The 17,240-nt window shown below is 41.9% G+C and overlaps 1 protein-coding gene across 3 annotated transcripts in view; it reads right to left on the minus strand.

Moving 5' to 3' along the window:
* Dscam (DS cell adhesion molecule) overlaps positions 1-17,240 on the minus strand; it is a 566,911-nt gene that overhangs the window by 242,674 nt on the left and 306,997 nt on the right. For all 3 annotated transcript variants that reach the window (XM_021209063.2, XM_029544386.1, XM_029544387.1), the window contains exon 4: positions 1,929-2,075. In XM_021209063.2, the coding sequence (XP_021064722.1) occupies positions 1,929-2,075 (147 nt within the window). The remainder of the gene's footprint in view (positions 1-1,928; positions 2,076-17,240) is intronic.

Consider the following 17,240-nt stretch of genomic DNA (forward strand, 5'->3'; position numbering starts at 1 on the left):
GGTATTTTTACAGTTCCCAGAGGTGGCAAAATAAAAGCAGCTGACCTCAACCCCAAACCTTCAGCAATTATAAAAATAGACAATAGACCTAGCCTTTCCCCCACAGTCTCAAAAATAGCTCATCTTAAGAAACAGCTTACTTACCTTAAGGAAAACTTGCTACCTTCCCTATTCCTATCTACAAATCCCACTCAAATCATGTACTATGCACTCTCTCCCACTCTGGTCATGCTGTTTGTGCCTTGAGGAACCTCCCTTCAGTTTGCTCTTGAAATCCCTTCAGGTTGATTTCAATTTTCATTTTTATAACCACTCTAAACTTACTTCTTACAACTAGTATCAAGAAAATAGTATCAAAATAGTTTGCCACCAAAGTCTAGGACAAGCAACCACAAAGTTTGGGCCTAAAGACAGAAAGGTGAACAGTAAAGAAGAGAGAGCTCTCTTTTCTCTGTTTGTGTAGCAGTTACCTTAGAATTGAAAGTTTTCCTTCAGGAGGGAGGAGGGAGGCTTCTAAGATTGGGGAAGCTCATGAAACTTATAGGACTCAGGAAGCTCATGAAACTTATAGGACTCAGGAAGCTCATGAAACTTACAGGGCTCAGGAAGCTCATGAAACTTATAGGATTCAGGAAGCTCAGAAGTCCCAGATAGATTAAAAGTAGAAAATGAGCTGACCATGAGTACGGGGAGAGAGCTTGCAGAACATATTTTTGTTTGTTGAAAGTGCACTCTGGAGCCAACAGGTTTCTCCTGTTCTAGATTCTAGCATATGCATTTCAAAAATCCCCCAAGTCTCACTGTCCTGAGTCAACCTGGTTCTGTAATGGGGCAAGTACAAAACAGCAAATAGGAAAGGTCATTAAATCATCTCATTACTTAAACAGCTAGAAGTCAAACTGATTCCAATTCAGGTCACTGTTGTTTATTCTGTAATATAAAAGTGACCACCATGGGAATGAGAAGCCAGGAATTCACCCATGGGAAGCTCAGCCATGGAGAGAAAGTTCAATGGCAACTCCAGATGATGTCAACATCCCCAGTAGACTTCTGCTGTATGTTGTAAGCATCCAATTTGGTAATGTCACCTCTATCTGTAGTTATTTGCTGTTTCACCTGGGAGTCTTGTTAGAGCAGACATTTTGTTATGCTCAGGACTCTCTCAATTAGTAGTCAGAACTGACTGACACAAGGGGGCTTATCTACTGCATTTCTATTAGATGATTATATGGCCCTGATTTAATATTTATTTCCTCTGTCTGTACTCTCTATTGGGCTACCCTAGTCATGTCTGCTGGGTGTTGTGAGTTTCTGATTTGATATTGTATTCCTGTATTTTGCTTCTGTCTACTTACCTCTTAATGTTTATTCTATTACTTTTGGTTGCTACATGTTTAATCAACGCACCATTCAAAACACAAACCACTGTCATAGGCCATTGTAGTTTGTATAGATCACAGAGGCAAGGCTCACCCTAGCTTAGGTTTCAGGGGGATTTCAGTCTTGTGGGGCACAGCCCTAGACCATGTCCAAAGTGGCTTCTGAATGCCTAGGTGGCTGATCTGAAAACAGTACTTCTCTAGAAAACCTTGTTCTAGCAGGGCTCTTATGACTGGAAACAGTCTGGGCTGGTTGTGCACCTCAATGGAAAAACATACAAATATGTGGAACAAGGCCATGGAACATGCCTTTCAAAACTAGAAATCATTTCAGTCAAAAGAATGAACAGTTTTCCAAACTGTAAAATGGAATTTGTATTTATATTGCTACAGGAATGTTGACTTAAAAGATGCTCATGATCTATGAATATGTTGATACAAAAGCTGAAGGTTTCTTCTTGGTCCTAAATTCTTCAGTTTGGGATATTACATCAAGAACTAACAGAGGGGAGGCACAGGAGGGATGTGGTCCTGAGACCATGTTCTCACCTGACACGAACAGTCTCGCACTGTTGCTTTGTCTTGTCTCCCCTGTGTATCTGTGCCGCGTGATGCAGCGGTAGTTGTACAGCCCATCTTCGTTCTGTACATCTTTAATATACAAGGCTCCCGTGGATGTGATGAGAAATCTAGATCCTGAAACAGATAAAAGCAATGCCTTTGTGAGAACAGGCTAGAAATTGACCTCTAACAATTTAATGTTAAATTAAGGAACTCGGGAAGCTCATGAAACTTACAGGACTCAGGAAGCTCATGAAACTTAAAGGATGCAGGAAACTCAGAAGTCCCAGACAGATTAAAAGTGGAAAATGAGCTGACCATGAGCACTGGGAGAAAGCATGCAGTACATATTTTTTATTGTTGAAAGTCCACTCTGAAAAAGCTTCTCATGCAGGCAACATTGTTAGCACAGAGACCCACACCCAGTCAAGGTGTAGAGAATCAAACACACATTCTTCACCCCTCTCCCAAGGCTCGGGGGATCTTGTAGAAGAGTGGGCAGACAAATATCTTGTAAGAGTCAGAGGCAATGGATATCCACAAGGAAAGACCATTCCTGGATATAGCAGGGCAATTGTAGGGCAGTTGTAACCAAATCCCAGGATAGAGAGGGGGAGTAGGCATAAGGTTTCACTCCCAACTGAAGTGCCATTGATTGATAGCTGCTGTGAGAGGGAAAATCAATTTCCTCTAAGAGGAGAGCCCTTTGTATGTTAACCACTTTCTAGGGTAATGGTTCTCAACTTGTGGGTGGAGACCTCTTTGTAGGTCATAAATCAGATATCTTGCATATCAGATATTTACATTATGACTCATAGCAGTAGCAAAATTACAGTTATAAAGTAGCAACAAAATAAATATTATGGCTGGAGGTCACCCCAACTTAAGGAATCATGTTAAAGGGTCACAGCCTTGGGAAGTTTGAGAACCACTAACTATACATCCAAGAAAACATGGGCAGTACACATTGGATTTTAATATAAATCCAAAAAATATGAGAGAATACAAAGTTTGGTGGTCAGAGAAGGGGTTGAACCTGGGAGGATTTGGAGGTGGGGTGACTTGGGGGTCTCAAGCCATATTGTCTGATATTCCCAAAAACTAATAGAAAAAAATTAAAAGTAAAATAGAAACAACTGTGCCATATCAACAAAGCAAAGTCCTCTGAGAAGAATTATTCTGTCTACTTAGGGAATCTTCTCACGATGGGTACAAGCTGTTACCTATTTACTTAAGGGCCCAATCTGTTTCTGCTTTTCTATTAGTGTAACCTGGGATATTTTCTTTTATTAAATTACATAATAAACATATAAATTCATACTTGTCAGATATTTATTTCTTTTACAGTAATAAAATTGAGATGTAATTGCTGTATACCTAATTTAGATTTTCTGGGACTATGCACTTTCTTTTATGATGCAGAAGTTAAGGGAAAATAAATTTTCTGGTGGAAATTCTTCACAAAGGAACATGTACTTTTTTCATCAACTTGAAATACATAACAAAACATAAAAAATTTTAAATAACAAACAGCAAAACATTAGCATATATCACACACTTTCCAGGGAAGTCTTACTCCCTCACAGAATATAGACAACATTTATCATTCTAGGTCAAAGTTCATCATTCTAGGTCAAAGTTCATCATTCTAGGTCAAAGTTCATCATTCTAGGTCAAAGTTCAACTCTTTGTGTATTCTATGTTTGTGGATATCTGGGTCATTTTGGGTTAGTTTGAAATAATGAATCTAAAACACAGACAGCTACTGTTTTCATCTCAGTGAGGAGGATTCAATCTTGGATCCCCAACTCCACATCCTTAGCTGTGGTCTCATTCTCTCATTCTCACCTGTGTGATTCTGGGTGCACAGACAGACAGTAATATCAAATACCAGTGCTTCTGAAGGATGAGATTACCTTCCCTTTGAAAATATGAACTTCTAAATCTATAGTACAAAGTTATAAATTTCTAAGCATGTCACACAGTTCAATTATAATTTGATAATGAAACAAGTAAAGGTATAGAATCTGTCCTTGTCATAATTCTTGGCTATCTGCTAGACGGTGACTCAGCCACTTTTGTCACTGTTGGAGTTGCCTGAGGAATATTTCCATATAAGGCCTGATTCCACCTGAGAGAAAAATGTGACTTGTATCTGGAAAAAGGTTAGAATGCAAAAATATCATCTTCTATTTCTGTTTTTCTGAGTTTAGTTCAAAGCTTCTGTGGCTACCATTGTGGAATCATCAGAGGCCTTATGTACTCTCTCTACATGTGCACACACAAGCATGCTTTTGTATGTATACATGTTCATGTCTGTGCAAGTGTATGTATCTATGCACATTCATGTGTGTGGCAGGTGTACATGCATCTTCATGTCTGTACATGTTCATGTCTGTACAGGTGAGTTCACATGTGTCTGGAGGCCAGATAGTATTATCGTTCCTTAGGGTGATCCTGGTTGTCAACTCAATTGGATCTGGAATCAACCAAATGCAAGTCACTTGGGATTTACCTTATCAGATTATCTGAAGTGGGGAGACCTACTCTAAAGATCTGCAGCAACTTCTAACCAGATGAAAGGACATGAGAGAAGTAAACGGAGCTGTTTTCCTGCTGCTCTCTCTCCTTCTAGAAAGCTTATCTACCCTATTGCTAGAGTACTTGTTTGCTAATACTAGAACCAGCTTCTTTGGGCTCAGCCCACTAAGGATGATATCATCCCTTGGCAGGTGGGCCTAGACTTTTTCAGAAAGGCAGATGAAGAACATGGGAATGAGACAGTGGGTAGCATTCCTTCATGTTTCTGCTCCAGGTTCCTGCCTTGGGTTTCCACCCTGACTTCCCTCAATAGAATGAAATTTGTTGGCTGAAATAAATGCTTTCTTTACCAAGTTGCTTTTGGTCATGGTGTCCATAGCCAGAGAAAGCAAGCTAAAACAAGGGTTGTTTATTTACTTACTTTTTTGAGACATTGCCTCTTATTAACTTGAAGCTCACTGATTCAGATAGGATGTCTGGTCAGCAAGATCTTAGAGTCTACATGTCCCCAACTCCACAGTGTTGTGATTATAAGCACATGCCACCATTTCTGGTTTTGATCTAAGTTTAGGGGAATCAAATTGAGTGGCTTATGCTCCTAAGATGAGTACTTTATAGACTGAATGATCTCCAGTGTCCAGCTTCCCTGACTTAGGGCCTCAAATGTTTCTGCTGCAGACATTATTGTCTCATAATTCCTGTCTTGCAAGGACCATGTGTTAGTCACAGGACATTTGCATCGATAAAGTGAAAAAAAATCTTAGATAAAAGCCATTCAAAATAATGGAATGAGAAAAGATCAATAAAGACAAGCCCTGCCTTTGTAGAGTTTAACATTACTAAAAGCAGCATCTATCAACTCATTTGTTTTAAAATATGAAAATATGCTTAATGACAGAAAGCCACAAAAATCCCTCCAAGTTCTATATAGTCTAGATTTTTTTTCTTTATCTGCTCTTCAAAAGGAAGCAATGAGAAATCTTTTACTGCCTGTCATGTGTCATTATTCTGCAAGTATTTCTTATCAGTATATACCATGTGGAAGAAAAATATATTTTCTTTTTCAATGTATTTTACATGGTTATATAACGTTACAATAATTCCTTCTTTTGAAGTCCAGTGACACATGGAAGGACAAGAAGGAAACATATACGATGCTGTCATCCTTTGAGCATGGGTCATTTCCTTGAGAATTGACAAGCCATCAGCTGGGAAGATGTAAGTAGTTGGCCATCTGTGACGGCTCTTTAGCAAGGTAGGAGCAAACCCATGATGGCAGTGCTAGCCCTGCCCTGATCCTGTGTTGGGTGACTTTCCCTTGTATCTGGAGGTGTGTCCCTACATTTTCCATTGCTGATTGCTTTGCCCACTGAGAGCTAAATACTGGCAGGACTTTGATATTGTCATTTCTATGGCCCATCACCAGTTCTCTATATGTAAATGTTTGCCTTTCCTCACTTGCCCAAAAGTCGATTCTCTGAAACCATGATAATTGAAAGCAGGCTGCTGCCGAGGTAAAGGTCCAGCAGTTCCCAGTGCCTAAAGGCAGCCCTAAGAGCTGGATTAGCATCATCCTTACTGCTGTTGTTCAAACTGGAATGTGGCTTTTCAGTATAATAAAGAGCTGGACGGAGGCAGGAAATGCAGGGGTGGGACTTCCAGGGAAGCAGAGATGTAGGCAGAGAAACAGGAGACAGGGAGACTGTGTGGCAGAAGGGAGATGGTCAGAGATGGAAGCAGGCAGTGAGAACCACCACAGGAGGAGAGATAAGTCAGGATAAGTTTAGATAGCTGCGGACTGCCCCAGCAAAAAGCTAACAGCTTTAAACTATATCGAAGCCTCCGTGTCTTAATTAAACCTCACGCAGGATCCATGAAAGTACTGCAATAGTCCTGGGCATGCTCCCCCTAATCTGCTATCTTGGCACATAAAGAAGACTCATAAGACATCAATTCAGAAGAAGCGGAATCTTCTACTACTGTGAAACTTCCTGAGAAGTTCAGAGGACGGAGAAGGAGCTGACCTATCTTGTCTTTGATGACCTGTTCTTTGTCTCTGATTCCCATCTTGAAATGGATCAACATGTTAAAGAAATGTTGCAAGGAAGAACATTTCTTCCTTGTGCCATCAAAGGTTATGGACGTCATGGCCCCTGGGTCATCTCAATGCCAAGGTGTATGGAACCCTTTGGGGTACAATGAGAACTAAGCAAAGCCATATGATGGGCCTTCCATTGTGTCAAGGACCCTTCATTGTTACCTGGCGTTTGGCTGCACCCTGCCTGATGCTTTACATGAGATGTTCCTGAGTCATGTAGAAGAGATGGTTTGTTCATATTCTTACATGGGTTATAGACCCTTTTAACATAGACAAATTCTTAAATGTAGATTATTAAAGGCAATAAAATATGACTCCCTCACCACACACACATACCTTGACTGTCAAGAACTGCCTGGTAACAATTACCCAAAGGCAAATTTTATAGGTAACATTACTATTTTGGTGTAGGTTAAAGGGAGAGACTATAGAGTTTTAAATAGAAATATTTCTCAGCTATAGTTTACAGTCTTTGGCATGTTAGACACTCAGCAAATCAGTCACCTGGGTAATTGCAGTAAGTTACTTTTAACTTTGAAGTTGTCACTGTGGACATCGGTGATGACTAGGCTGCACAACTCTGGTATCATGGGATGTCTAAGGAACATTCCTAGCTTCTCAACAGATACTGAGCAGCTCCTGAGCTCTTAGATGCTTAAGCTCCTACACCTGATCTCCATCATTTTCCTGCTTTCTGTTTCTCTGTCATTAGACTGTTGCCTGGGTTACTACTATCCCTGTTTCCACACTTGTGGCTGTGATGTGTTTAATGTCCAGTGTAAAGAAACAAGTGTACAGTTAGAACTCTGAACAGACTGGAAGCAGAGGGGTTGTAGGGGAGGGGAGTTGAGCCACCCTGCAGTCAGTTAATGTGAGCATCATTGTAGGTTCAATAAAATAAATCTGTGACAAAGTATGAGTCCAGTTGGCCTGCCTGGATGCACCAAATGGGTTGGTGGGGGTATTTTGATCTAGAGACACAGGACTATCTCAGAAAATGGACATTTGCACAGTAGTGTCACAGTAGGTCCTCTCAGAATGGGAGCGCTGCAGTCACATGTCTCCCTGCGTGGAACTGAGGGGTAGAAAGCCCACAGGACAGTGCCTCCTGAAGCTCAGCCATGGTTCAGTTCTGTTGCATCAAAGGCTGGGATTAAAACAGGAGATGCTTAAAAGCTCTGTTCTGATGTGGTATGGGTAGTAGAAACCCTCAGGTTTAACAGCTGAGCTTCAAAAAGCTGCCATGTGTTGAGCTGATTATCAATGCTCCTGTGATAAGAATGAATGAGCAGGTAACCAGGGCCCAGGAGCTTGCAAGTCTCTGAGCTCCAGGAATGCAAACCTGGTGTAAGACTCAGCCCTATCACCAAGGGGCTTCTGTCATAAACAGCTTTGAGTCTTAGAACTAAAACATGAAGGAAGGGAGGAAAGAAGTTGGAATTTAATCCCCAAACCTGTATTTATTCCTTGCACCAGTCTAACATAAAGGTTTAACTACATCCAGTAAGATGTGTTATTAATTGACTTGTTCTCTAGTTGGCTAATTTGTCTAGTAGTCTTGTCTAGTTTGGCTACAGACTCTTACACAAAATCAAGCTGAAAGCCCTTTAAAAAGGTTTGAAGTAGACCAAGCTTTCCTATTGTGGGTTTGGCCTAATGCTGCTTATATTATAATGTTAATTTGGGTCCCCCAAAAGTGCTTACATGAATGTCCAGACATAAGACACTGAGGTACCTTGCCCCCAGGTAGTTCTGATTGGTAAATAAAGATGCCTGCAGTCAATGGCTGGGCAGGGCAGACAGAGGCTGGACTTTTAAGATTCCTAGGTTTGGGACTGAGAGAGAGGAGGAAGGAGGAAAATCTGGTATGCTAGGAGAAAAGGAGGAGGAGGAGGAGGAAGAGGGGGAGGAGGAGGAGGAGGAGGAGGCAGAGGAGGAGAAGGAGGAAGAGGAGGAGGAGGAAGAAGAGGAGGAAGGAGAAGAGGAGGAGGAGGAGGAGGAGGAGGAGGAGAGGTGAAGGAGAGGAGAGCCACTATGCCTGAGAAGAATGGAGGTCAGGGAGGCATAGCCTGCATGTGAAGGAGCCAGGAGAGAATGGTCCAGTTGGGCAGCCCTCTGGGTCCAGGGCAGCCAAGGTATAGAATTCATAAGTGACAATTTTGGATTATCAGGAGGATTATCAGCAGGAGGTGGATTAACTGAGTGGAGGTTGGGGAGTGGCCCAGCTATTGTGCTGTTTAAGGCATATCAAAATATAAAGGTCGGGCAGTGGTGGTACACGCCTTTAATCCCAGCACTCGGGAGGCAGAGGCAGGTGGATTTCTGAGTTCGAGGCCATCCTGGTCTACAAAGTGAGTTCCAGGACATCCGGGGCTACACAGAGAAACCCTGTTTCGAAAAACCAAAACAAACAAACAAACAAACAAACAAAAAAACAAAACAAACAAAAAAAACAAAAAATAAAGGCTGTGTGTGTGTGTGTGTGTGTGTGTGTGTGTGTTTCATTTGGGAATGTTAAGCACTAAGGCTGGTAGCAAACCCACCACTGGGATTTAACCATTAAAATTTAACTCAACACTTATCTACTTTGAGAGATCTCTTAGGATCACAGAGAAAACCCAGGCTTCGTAATCTGATGGAAACACACTGTCTTCTGGCAGCTGATGGAAACAAACCCTAATAAGCTATCTCCCCACCTTCCTGCTGTGTGATGTCATTCAAGATGTTTAGCTCTCTAAACTTCAGTCTGTTCCTCTAAGATGGACAGGAAACTGGAAATACCCACTTTGTTCTACCATTGACAGTTAGATGACTGCACAGATGTCAGGAAGACAGACACAGCTCCGATTTCCAGGTCAGAGCACTGGTAACGAGGTATTGCATATCCCAATGTAACTATGAGAGAATCAGCTTCAAAAAGCTCATCATAAAGAAAACTGTGTAATTGTGGAACCATTTGTACATATATACACACAAAATATCATGCCTCATAGATACATGCAATTATGACTTGCCAACTAAAATATTACTAAAAATAATCATAGATATAATGACAAAGAGCATGACAATTCTGTTCTGATAGGGATTGATCAACATGTACATCCATGCTGTCCCCATAACACATTGACACAAGCAAGGTAGGGCTCATTTTTAAAAATATCACTGATTTAATGTATTTTTAAATTTTCACTCTTATTAGCTCTTAGAGAGTTTTAAGTTTTATACACAGTGAAATTGACCTTGCAAGACATGCCCACTGATATACTAGTGGTGTGAACAACATCAGTGTAACCAACCATTTCTGGTTGGATTTAAACCCAACTCCACAAGATAAAACCCATACCTGATATCTTATGAGGGCCAAGAACATATATCCAGATGAATCATAGGTTCTATGATGAATCTGCTATGACTGTACTGCTAAATGGACAAAATACTAAACTGACTCCTAATGGCTCATCATTATTCCCTCAGACTAATACATCTCTCATCAATCATCTGAGAAGATTCTGTTTTTAGTAATGGTGATTAACACAGAAACCACAACTGGCCAAGATGCAGAGAATAAGAGACCACAGAATGCTTAGCCCTAAAGGAAATATATATAATACCACCCCCATCCCAAAGACTCATGGATCATTGTAAAAGAAGGAGCTGAAAGAGTATAAGAGCCAGAGGTGGTGGGTAACTACAGAAGGCATCTCACTCAGTAGGGCAGCTGCACATAGGTGCTCCCAAGACCTCATTTTAAAGTTGTTTTTAATCACAAGAGGCAACCTCACTTAGAAAAGTCTAAGCACAGAAGTGACATGGAAGAGGTTTATACCACAGTTCTGACATTCAGCCATGGCTAGAGCTCACCAAAGTGCTGGCCTAGTATACATGAGGTCCTGGGTTTGACCTGTAGCATCACAGATGTACATGTATATGTGTATATATACATATATACACACATGTATGTATACATGTACTTTCATATGTACATACATATATTTCTGTCACTTGTTATCATCATGGTAAAATGTATGCCAAACATTTGAGACAGTGTTATATGACCTAGCTGTGTTCACTGAGGTATGGAAAGAAATAATATATTCAAGAACATCTTTATACATCCTATGACAGATGTGGAGCAGGAGAGTCGCACAGATTTCAGTTAAACACTGAATGATTGTCTGTCTGAAAGACATACAAGGATGCTCTAATATACTGTGTGAAATTACTCAGAGGTGGGGATTTGGGAAATTAATTAATAATGTGAGTAAGGCCATATAATGGGGTTAGTGCCTCATATAAAGAGGAGGTAAAGTAAGTTCATCCTCTCTTTGTGGTGAGAAGACATGTCAAGGAAGCAGTTACCTGCAAGCTAGAAAGGGATGTTAAACAAGAAATGATTTATCAGACACCTTGGATCTCTGCATCCAAAACTGTAACATAAGTATTATCTCACTGTTGCATAAGACATTTATTCAGTAGAATTTTATCCCAGCATCTGTCTTCAGAAGTCTTTGCAATTGTACAGTGGGTTCATGGTAGGAACTTGAGAACTTTCTTTGATGTCATTGTCATGTTGCTTCAGCTGTCTGGCATATGATGCTTAGTATCCAAACATGTGACATACATCAAGGAGTCCTGAAAGTTAGACATTATGCAGCCCTCATCATATAGCCCATAGCAAGGCTCTCTCTTCCTACCTGCAGACTAGCCATTGATCCGTCTGCATGCAGGCCTGCTCAACACTGCATGATGCATGTCTAAGGAAACTCAGTGTCAGATCCAGCCCATTTTCCACTCAACAGTAAAGACTGATGCAATCATAAAGGCACAATATTGACATCTCTTAGATGTTGTTATGGGATCCCATCATACTAGGTCATCCCTAGGTGTCAGGATAGAGTCCCACCGCACCAGGTTATAGGTGCTGCCTATTAAGATTCACAGTGTGATCACATCTCTGTAGACTCACCTCTACTCCTTTCTCCCCTCTCAGGCTTGAACCCTCTCGGAATCTTTGAGTTCCATTCTTTCTCTTGATACCTCTTTTAGGACATTTCTAGTCTCAGCTCCTAGATTTAAGTTTTTAGCAGTGTTGCCCACATTCTTTATACCCATGGCCTCATTTTACCCAGGCTGAGCTTTATCATATCTTGATGGGAATATATGTTGTTCACAAATATGATATTGGTTTGATGTCCCTCTCTTCCATGTAGAATAACAAGACAACATTCATTGAACATACTGTTCAACTTCTCATCTCCATTACTCACAATGACACATGATTATATCTTCCAAGAGTACTTGTTAAATCAAAACTCATGTAAGGAAGTCTGTCATCATATCTCTGTTCAGAATGCTTTCCTAGATGAGGGAACAGCTCAGTAGTGAAGAGCTTGCCAGAAAAGCATGAGGACTGAAGTTTGGATTCCCAGAACCCACACCAAGAAGATGTGGTAGCTGCCTGTTATTCTAGTACTCAGAAGGCAGAGGTAGGGAATCCTAGGGCAGGTTGGCTAGCTTGAGTATCCAGAATCAACAAGCATCAGATTCAGTGAGAGATCTTGTCTCACAAAACAAAACAAAACAAAACAAAACAAAACAAAATGAAACACAGTGTACAGTGATCAAGAAGACAGTTAGCATCAACCTGGAGGCCCCACACATATGTGCACATATACACATACACCAGCATAAGTGTGGGCCCACTACATGCAAATAGGCACACATATTCCACATACACATATACATGTATGGTAAAAAGAGAAAAAGCTAAGATGTATCATTTTAGATTCCACCGTGATTATTTCCTCATGTACAGACCATGAAAAGTGCCTTGCCCCTCTCCTGGAATACTCTCACTCTATTACCTGAAAGCAAACACATTTTAGGATTTTGATGCTAATTATTCTTTCATTAGTCACTCTAAGTTTTTGCTGTGCAGCTGGGTTAGGTCTTCAATAGAGACTGCAGAATGTTCAAAAAAGATTTTAAAAGCGTGCTTGATTTTTTTTTTCTTTTTTACTCCAAACTATTTCCTCAGTTTGCTTTCTTCATCCCTCTCTTGCTACTTCTGTCTGAACTGAGCCAATAATAATTAAAAGAGCAGATGGCTCTGATAATCAGATGTCGCCTGGTAACGCCACATAAAGAACCTGTCTAGGCTGTGCCTGCCACCTCGCACTGACAGCCGCACCCCCGCATGATGGTTCCTCAAGATGGCTTGCACAGCACTGTTGGAAAGTCAGGAGACTGGAGTAAGAATCTAAGTTCTCAGTCTAGAGTGTTATGCGATGATCCTGGAAATGAATATATAACGTTTTAGAAACTGGAACGCTCAAATAGCATTAACTAAATTAGAAGGGGAAATAGGGTGGCTTTCAAGCTCTCAATTTCTCTTAGTTCAGATGTAGGTCAGAGAGGAATTAGACTCCTGGCAGGGCTCTGCTATGCCCTCCATTCTCTGTGTTAGAGCCACCAGCAGGAGCTGCAGATGGGACCCCAGAGAACAGCCTGGGGACAATGGCCCCTGGAAGAATGGCATTGGCAGCTTTATCTGAGAGAGCTGAAGGAGGGGTGGTGGCTTAAGATGGCTTGTATGAAGGTACAGCTAAAACATTCTCTGTCTAACATATTTTTAAGTTCTCGGACTTTGACCTTATTTGGAAACAAGGTCATTGTAGTGGATTACCTCAGGATGAATCACATGGGTGAGAGGGCCTGATGCTCCATAATAGGATGTGAAAGTTCAGGCACAGAAATACCTGAGGACCAATGGGAATCCTGACAACATGGCTGACTGAGGCAGCCTGCTCAGGAGCTGATCTACATGTGGAGGAACAGCCTGTTTCAAAGACTCCTGTGAGGGGAGTGAGAGGAAGGGGACAAAGAGCCCAGGGCAGTGACAGGAGGCACCAGAGGGGAGGACTTTGGAAAGCCACATTGGCCACTGTAGCCTCAGCCCTGTGCTTTTCTACTGCATAGCCTGGGATACCCATGGTGCTGAAGGACTGGCTTCCCAGGGTCACACCAGGGCCACACCAGGGCCACACCAGGGCCATACCAGGGCCACACCAGGGCCACACCAGGGTCACACTGGGGTGATGCTATCTCCCTGGGAGCACTGTTGCATGAAAATCTGGGCTGTGTCACAATCTAACTATGCAAGATCCTCCATTAACCATAACATTGAATATCCTGCTGCAACAGCTATCAATGTACAAAGTAAGCTTAAAAGACACTCTCAACTACTCCCCAGGACAAAAATCAAAGACTAGGCTAAATGGAAAGATGCCACATGTTCTAAGAACAGATGATTTGATATTGCAAAAATGTCAGTTTTTTGAAAATACAAAGAAAGCAATTCATCTTCCTCCATTTCTGGACAAAGCCCAGTTAGAAGTCAACTGCATTGATGCCAATTAAAGCATGCTATTTGCATCCAGGAGACTAGAAAATTCTAAAGATATTTGAGAATACGTAATCTTGGTGGGGGTAGAGGGAAATAAACATGTCTTATGACTTATAAATTGGCGAAACATTCCTGGGGAACCACTTGTATGATTATTTTTAGTTGTAAGTACTGCCTATACTTCAACCCAGTGGGCCCTCTCCAAAGGCTCTGTCCTAAGTAAATTCATAGATATAGCTATATGAAAATGTGGCTCAATATGCACTGAGCTATAGTGCCCTCTGACACTTCAGAAAGAGCAGAATGAAATTTAGGGTATTGAGATAGTCAGCGCATACTCAGAGTCGTTAAAAAGGATAGTAAGGAAGAATTGCCATAGTTGTGGAAAGATCTTTAAGGTAATCTATATGATACATAAATCAATGTACTACATATGTGCATATATAAATATAAATTTGCATATGCAAATGAACAGAGGTACGGAAGTAGCAGATACTGAAGTGAGTTGGAGGAGGAGCAGACTACATTCTCTTTCTTATGCCCCCACTCCTTGCTATCGCAGACACTGGGGCAGCCTGCTGCAAGAGGAGTCAGTGGGTGTGGCTCACAGCACATGCATTACAAAGCCCTGGTAGCACGGAGACACGGGAGGATCAGGAAGACCAGAGTGGCACAGATGTGTCAAAGGTGGCCTAATTTCTCTTGGTTCCCAGGCTAGTCCACTGGTGGGCATGGATGTAGCAGAGAGAAACACTTTCAACATTTCTTTGATCTTTGTCATCCCTGCTTTCAAAACACCTAAGTGGCCATGTTCCCACCTCCTTATCCCCCTCAGCTGCGGCTGCTTCCCTCCTGCCTGACTTTGCACCTAATGGCATCACCGTTGGCCTGTGACAGCAGCCTCTCCTTTCCCTCCTGTTCCTGTCCTTTCCTGTTTACCTTGCATTAAATGACTGGGTATTCAGGCAGAACAAATCTGAGGTTTCCCCCCAAAATAAGATCAGGAGATAAGGCATTCTGGTTTAGGCAGTGACCTCCCCTCACCAGAAGGCTGTAATCTGTGATGTCGAGGAAGGGCAGAAGGGCGACACAGAGTCAGCCCAGACACAGCACAGGCTAAGCTGCACAGAGAAATCACTGGACCAGAAGTAATGCTGCACCCTCTGTAGTTGGGGGAGGGGAGCATGTGGAACCAGCTCAAACCCTAAGTCCAGAGTCATCTAGCATATGTATGTTAAACACTCTGAGAGCAATCTCACAAAGACATTTTCCTCCTGTAACTAAGATTTGCTCAGTGTACTTCTCCCACAGTTAAATGAGGCTCAATTACACACTGCTAATTTAAGCCCGCACACTGCATTCAACTGTGCACCTAATTACCCTGTTTAGTTTGTTAATGATCAGAGCTTTGCCTGTGCAGATCTTAGCGTCTGCCATTAATCTTTACTCTAGTTAGATTTCTTGTGATTTTTTTTTCCAGAATAAATCCTTCAGAAAATAAAATGACATTAGATTTTTTAAAGGGATTATTTAAGGATTAACAACAACGACCGATGAAACTCAAATAACGGGAACAGTACTCTTTGGTTTACATGATGAGGGGACACTTGTCGGTCACTGTATGGCCACTCATGTCTAGGAAGAAATGGTTCAGTTAGAGGCAAGAATAGCAATTAGACAAAGGAGAGAAAAGAAACAGGGGTCTGCACAGAAGGACAAAGAAATGAGCCTGGACAGAGGAGAGTGCTTCCCCGGGAGGGAGGAGGTCTTGTCTGGTGTATGAGGATGGGATGAGACACAGAGGATGAGAGTCTGGTTGGAGAAAGTTATAGAAGTTTCCCGGGCTTAAATTAAGATGTATTTTGAAAACAGAGACTCCAGGACAGAGTGTTGGTCTGGATGCTGGGGTGAGGGACAGGATAGTGGGAAGTTTTGGGGAGGCATTCCTTCAGCAGCTTCAGTTGGGTATGGTGCTGTCTCTAAAGAGCCACCTCTACTCGGTGGGGATGATGACAAGGAAGGACAGAGAGGGACTAGGTCGGGTAGATTGGTGTTTAAAGACCAGTAAGAAGGCAATTTTCCCTGGGGCTATGCTGGAAGGACATATTTCCTGAGGGCAATCTCTCCCAGTTGTGATATGCACTTTGCCATGAAGAGTGGAATCACCGACCTTCAGGAAATGGGTAAGGCTGGAGATCATTGTGTTAAAAGTGCCCTCCGGAAGACCCAACAAGCAGCTGAAAGAGTCAGAGGCAGTTATTTGCACCCAATTAATGGACAGAAGCAGCTGACCCCAGTTGTTGAATTAGGGAAGGCTGAAAGAAGCTGAGAAGGGTGATCCTATAGAAGGACCAGCAGTCTTAAGTAACATGATCTTTCAAACACTGGACCACCAAACAGACAGCTTATACCAGCTGATATGAGGCCTCCAACACATACAGTAGAGGACTGCCGGGTCTGTGTTCATTCAGAGATGACGCACCTAACCCTTAAGAGACTGGAGGCCCCAGGGAGTTTGGAGGTCAGGTGGGGTGGGGGGTGGGGGCATCCACATGGAGACAGGGTGGGGTGGGAAGGATGTGTGGGATGTGAAACAGTTGGAGAGTAGATGGGGAGTGGTGGGGAATGGAATATGGAGTGTAAAAATGAACTATAAATAAAATTAAATTAAAAAAAAAAGTGCCCAGACACTGGGTGGATCTGGGAGGAATCAAGAGATAAGTCAGGAGTGAGTATGATGAAGATACAATGTGTGCCATTCTCAAAGAATTAATATAAATATTAATTAAATTAATACAAGTATATTAAAGTAACGGAAAGATGGGTATTATATATTTTCTCTCACATATGGAGACAGAATAAAATAAACCTTACTTGGAAGATGGCTCAGTAGATAAAGTACTGGCTGTGCATGAATAAGGACAGATTTAGATTCCCTGCACCCACCTACAAGCCCAGCATGGTGGCATGCATTTTTAACCCTAGTGCTGGGAAACAGAGCAGGAGGATCCTTAGAGTTTATTGGCCAGTCAGACTAGCAAAAATGGCACAATCCTGATTCATTGAGAGAGCTTATCTCAAAACAAAACAAAACAAAACAACCAAAAAACAAACAAACAAAAAAACAAAAACAAAAAAATAACCCCAAAAGTAGAGGGCTCCTAGGGAAAGCTTTTGAGGAATACACTCAACATCAAATTCTGGTCTACACACACACACACACACACACACACACACACACACACACACACACACA

This window comes from Mus pahari, chromosome 12 (assembly GCF_900095145.1).
Source record: "Mus pahari chromosome 12, PAHARI_EIJ_v1.1, whole genome shotgun sequence".
Taxonomy (NCBI): domain Eukaryota; kingdom Metazoa; phylum Chordata; class Mammalia; order Rodentia; family Muridae; genus Mus; species Mus pahari.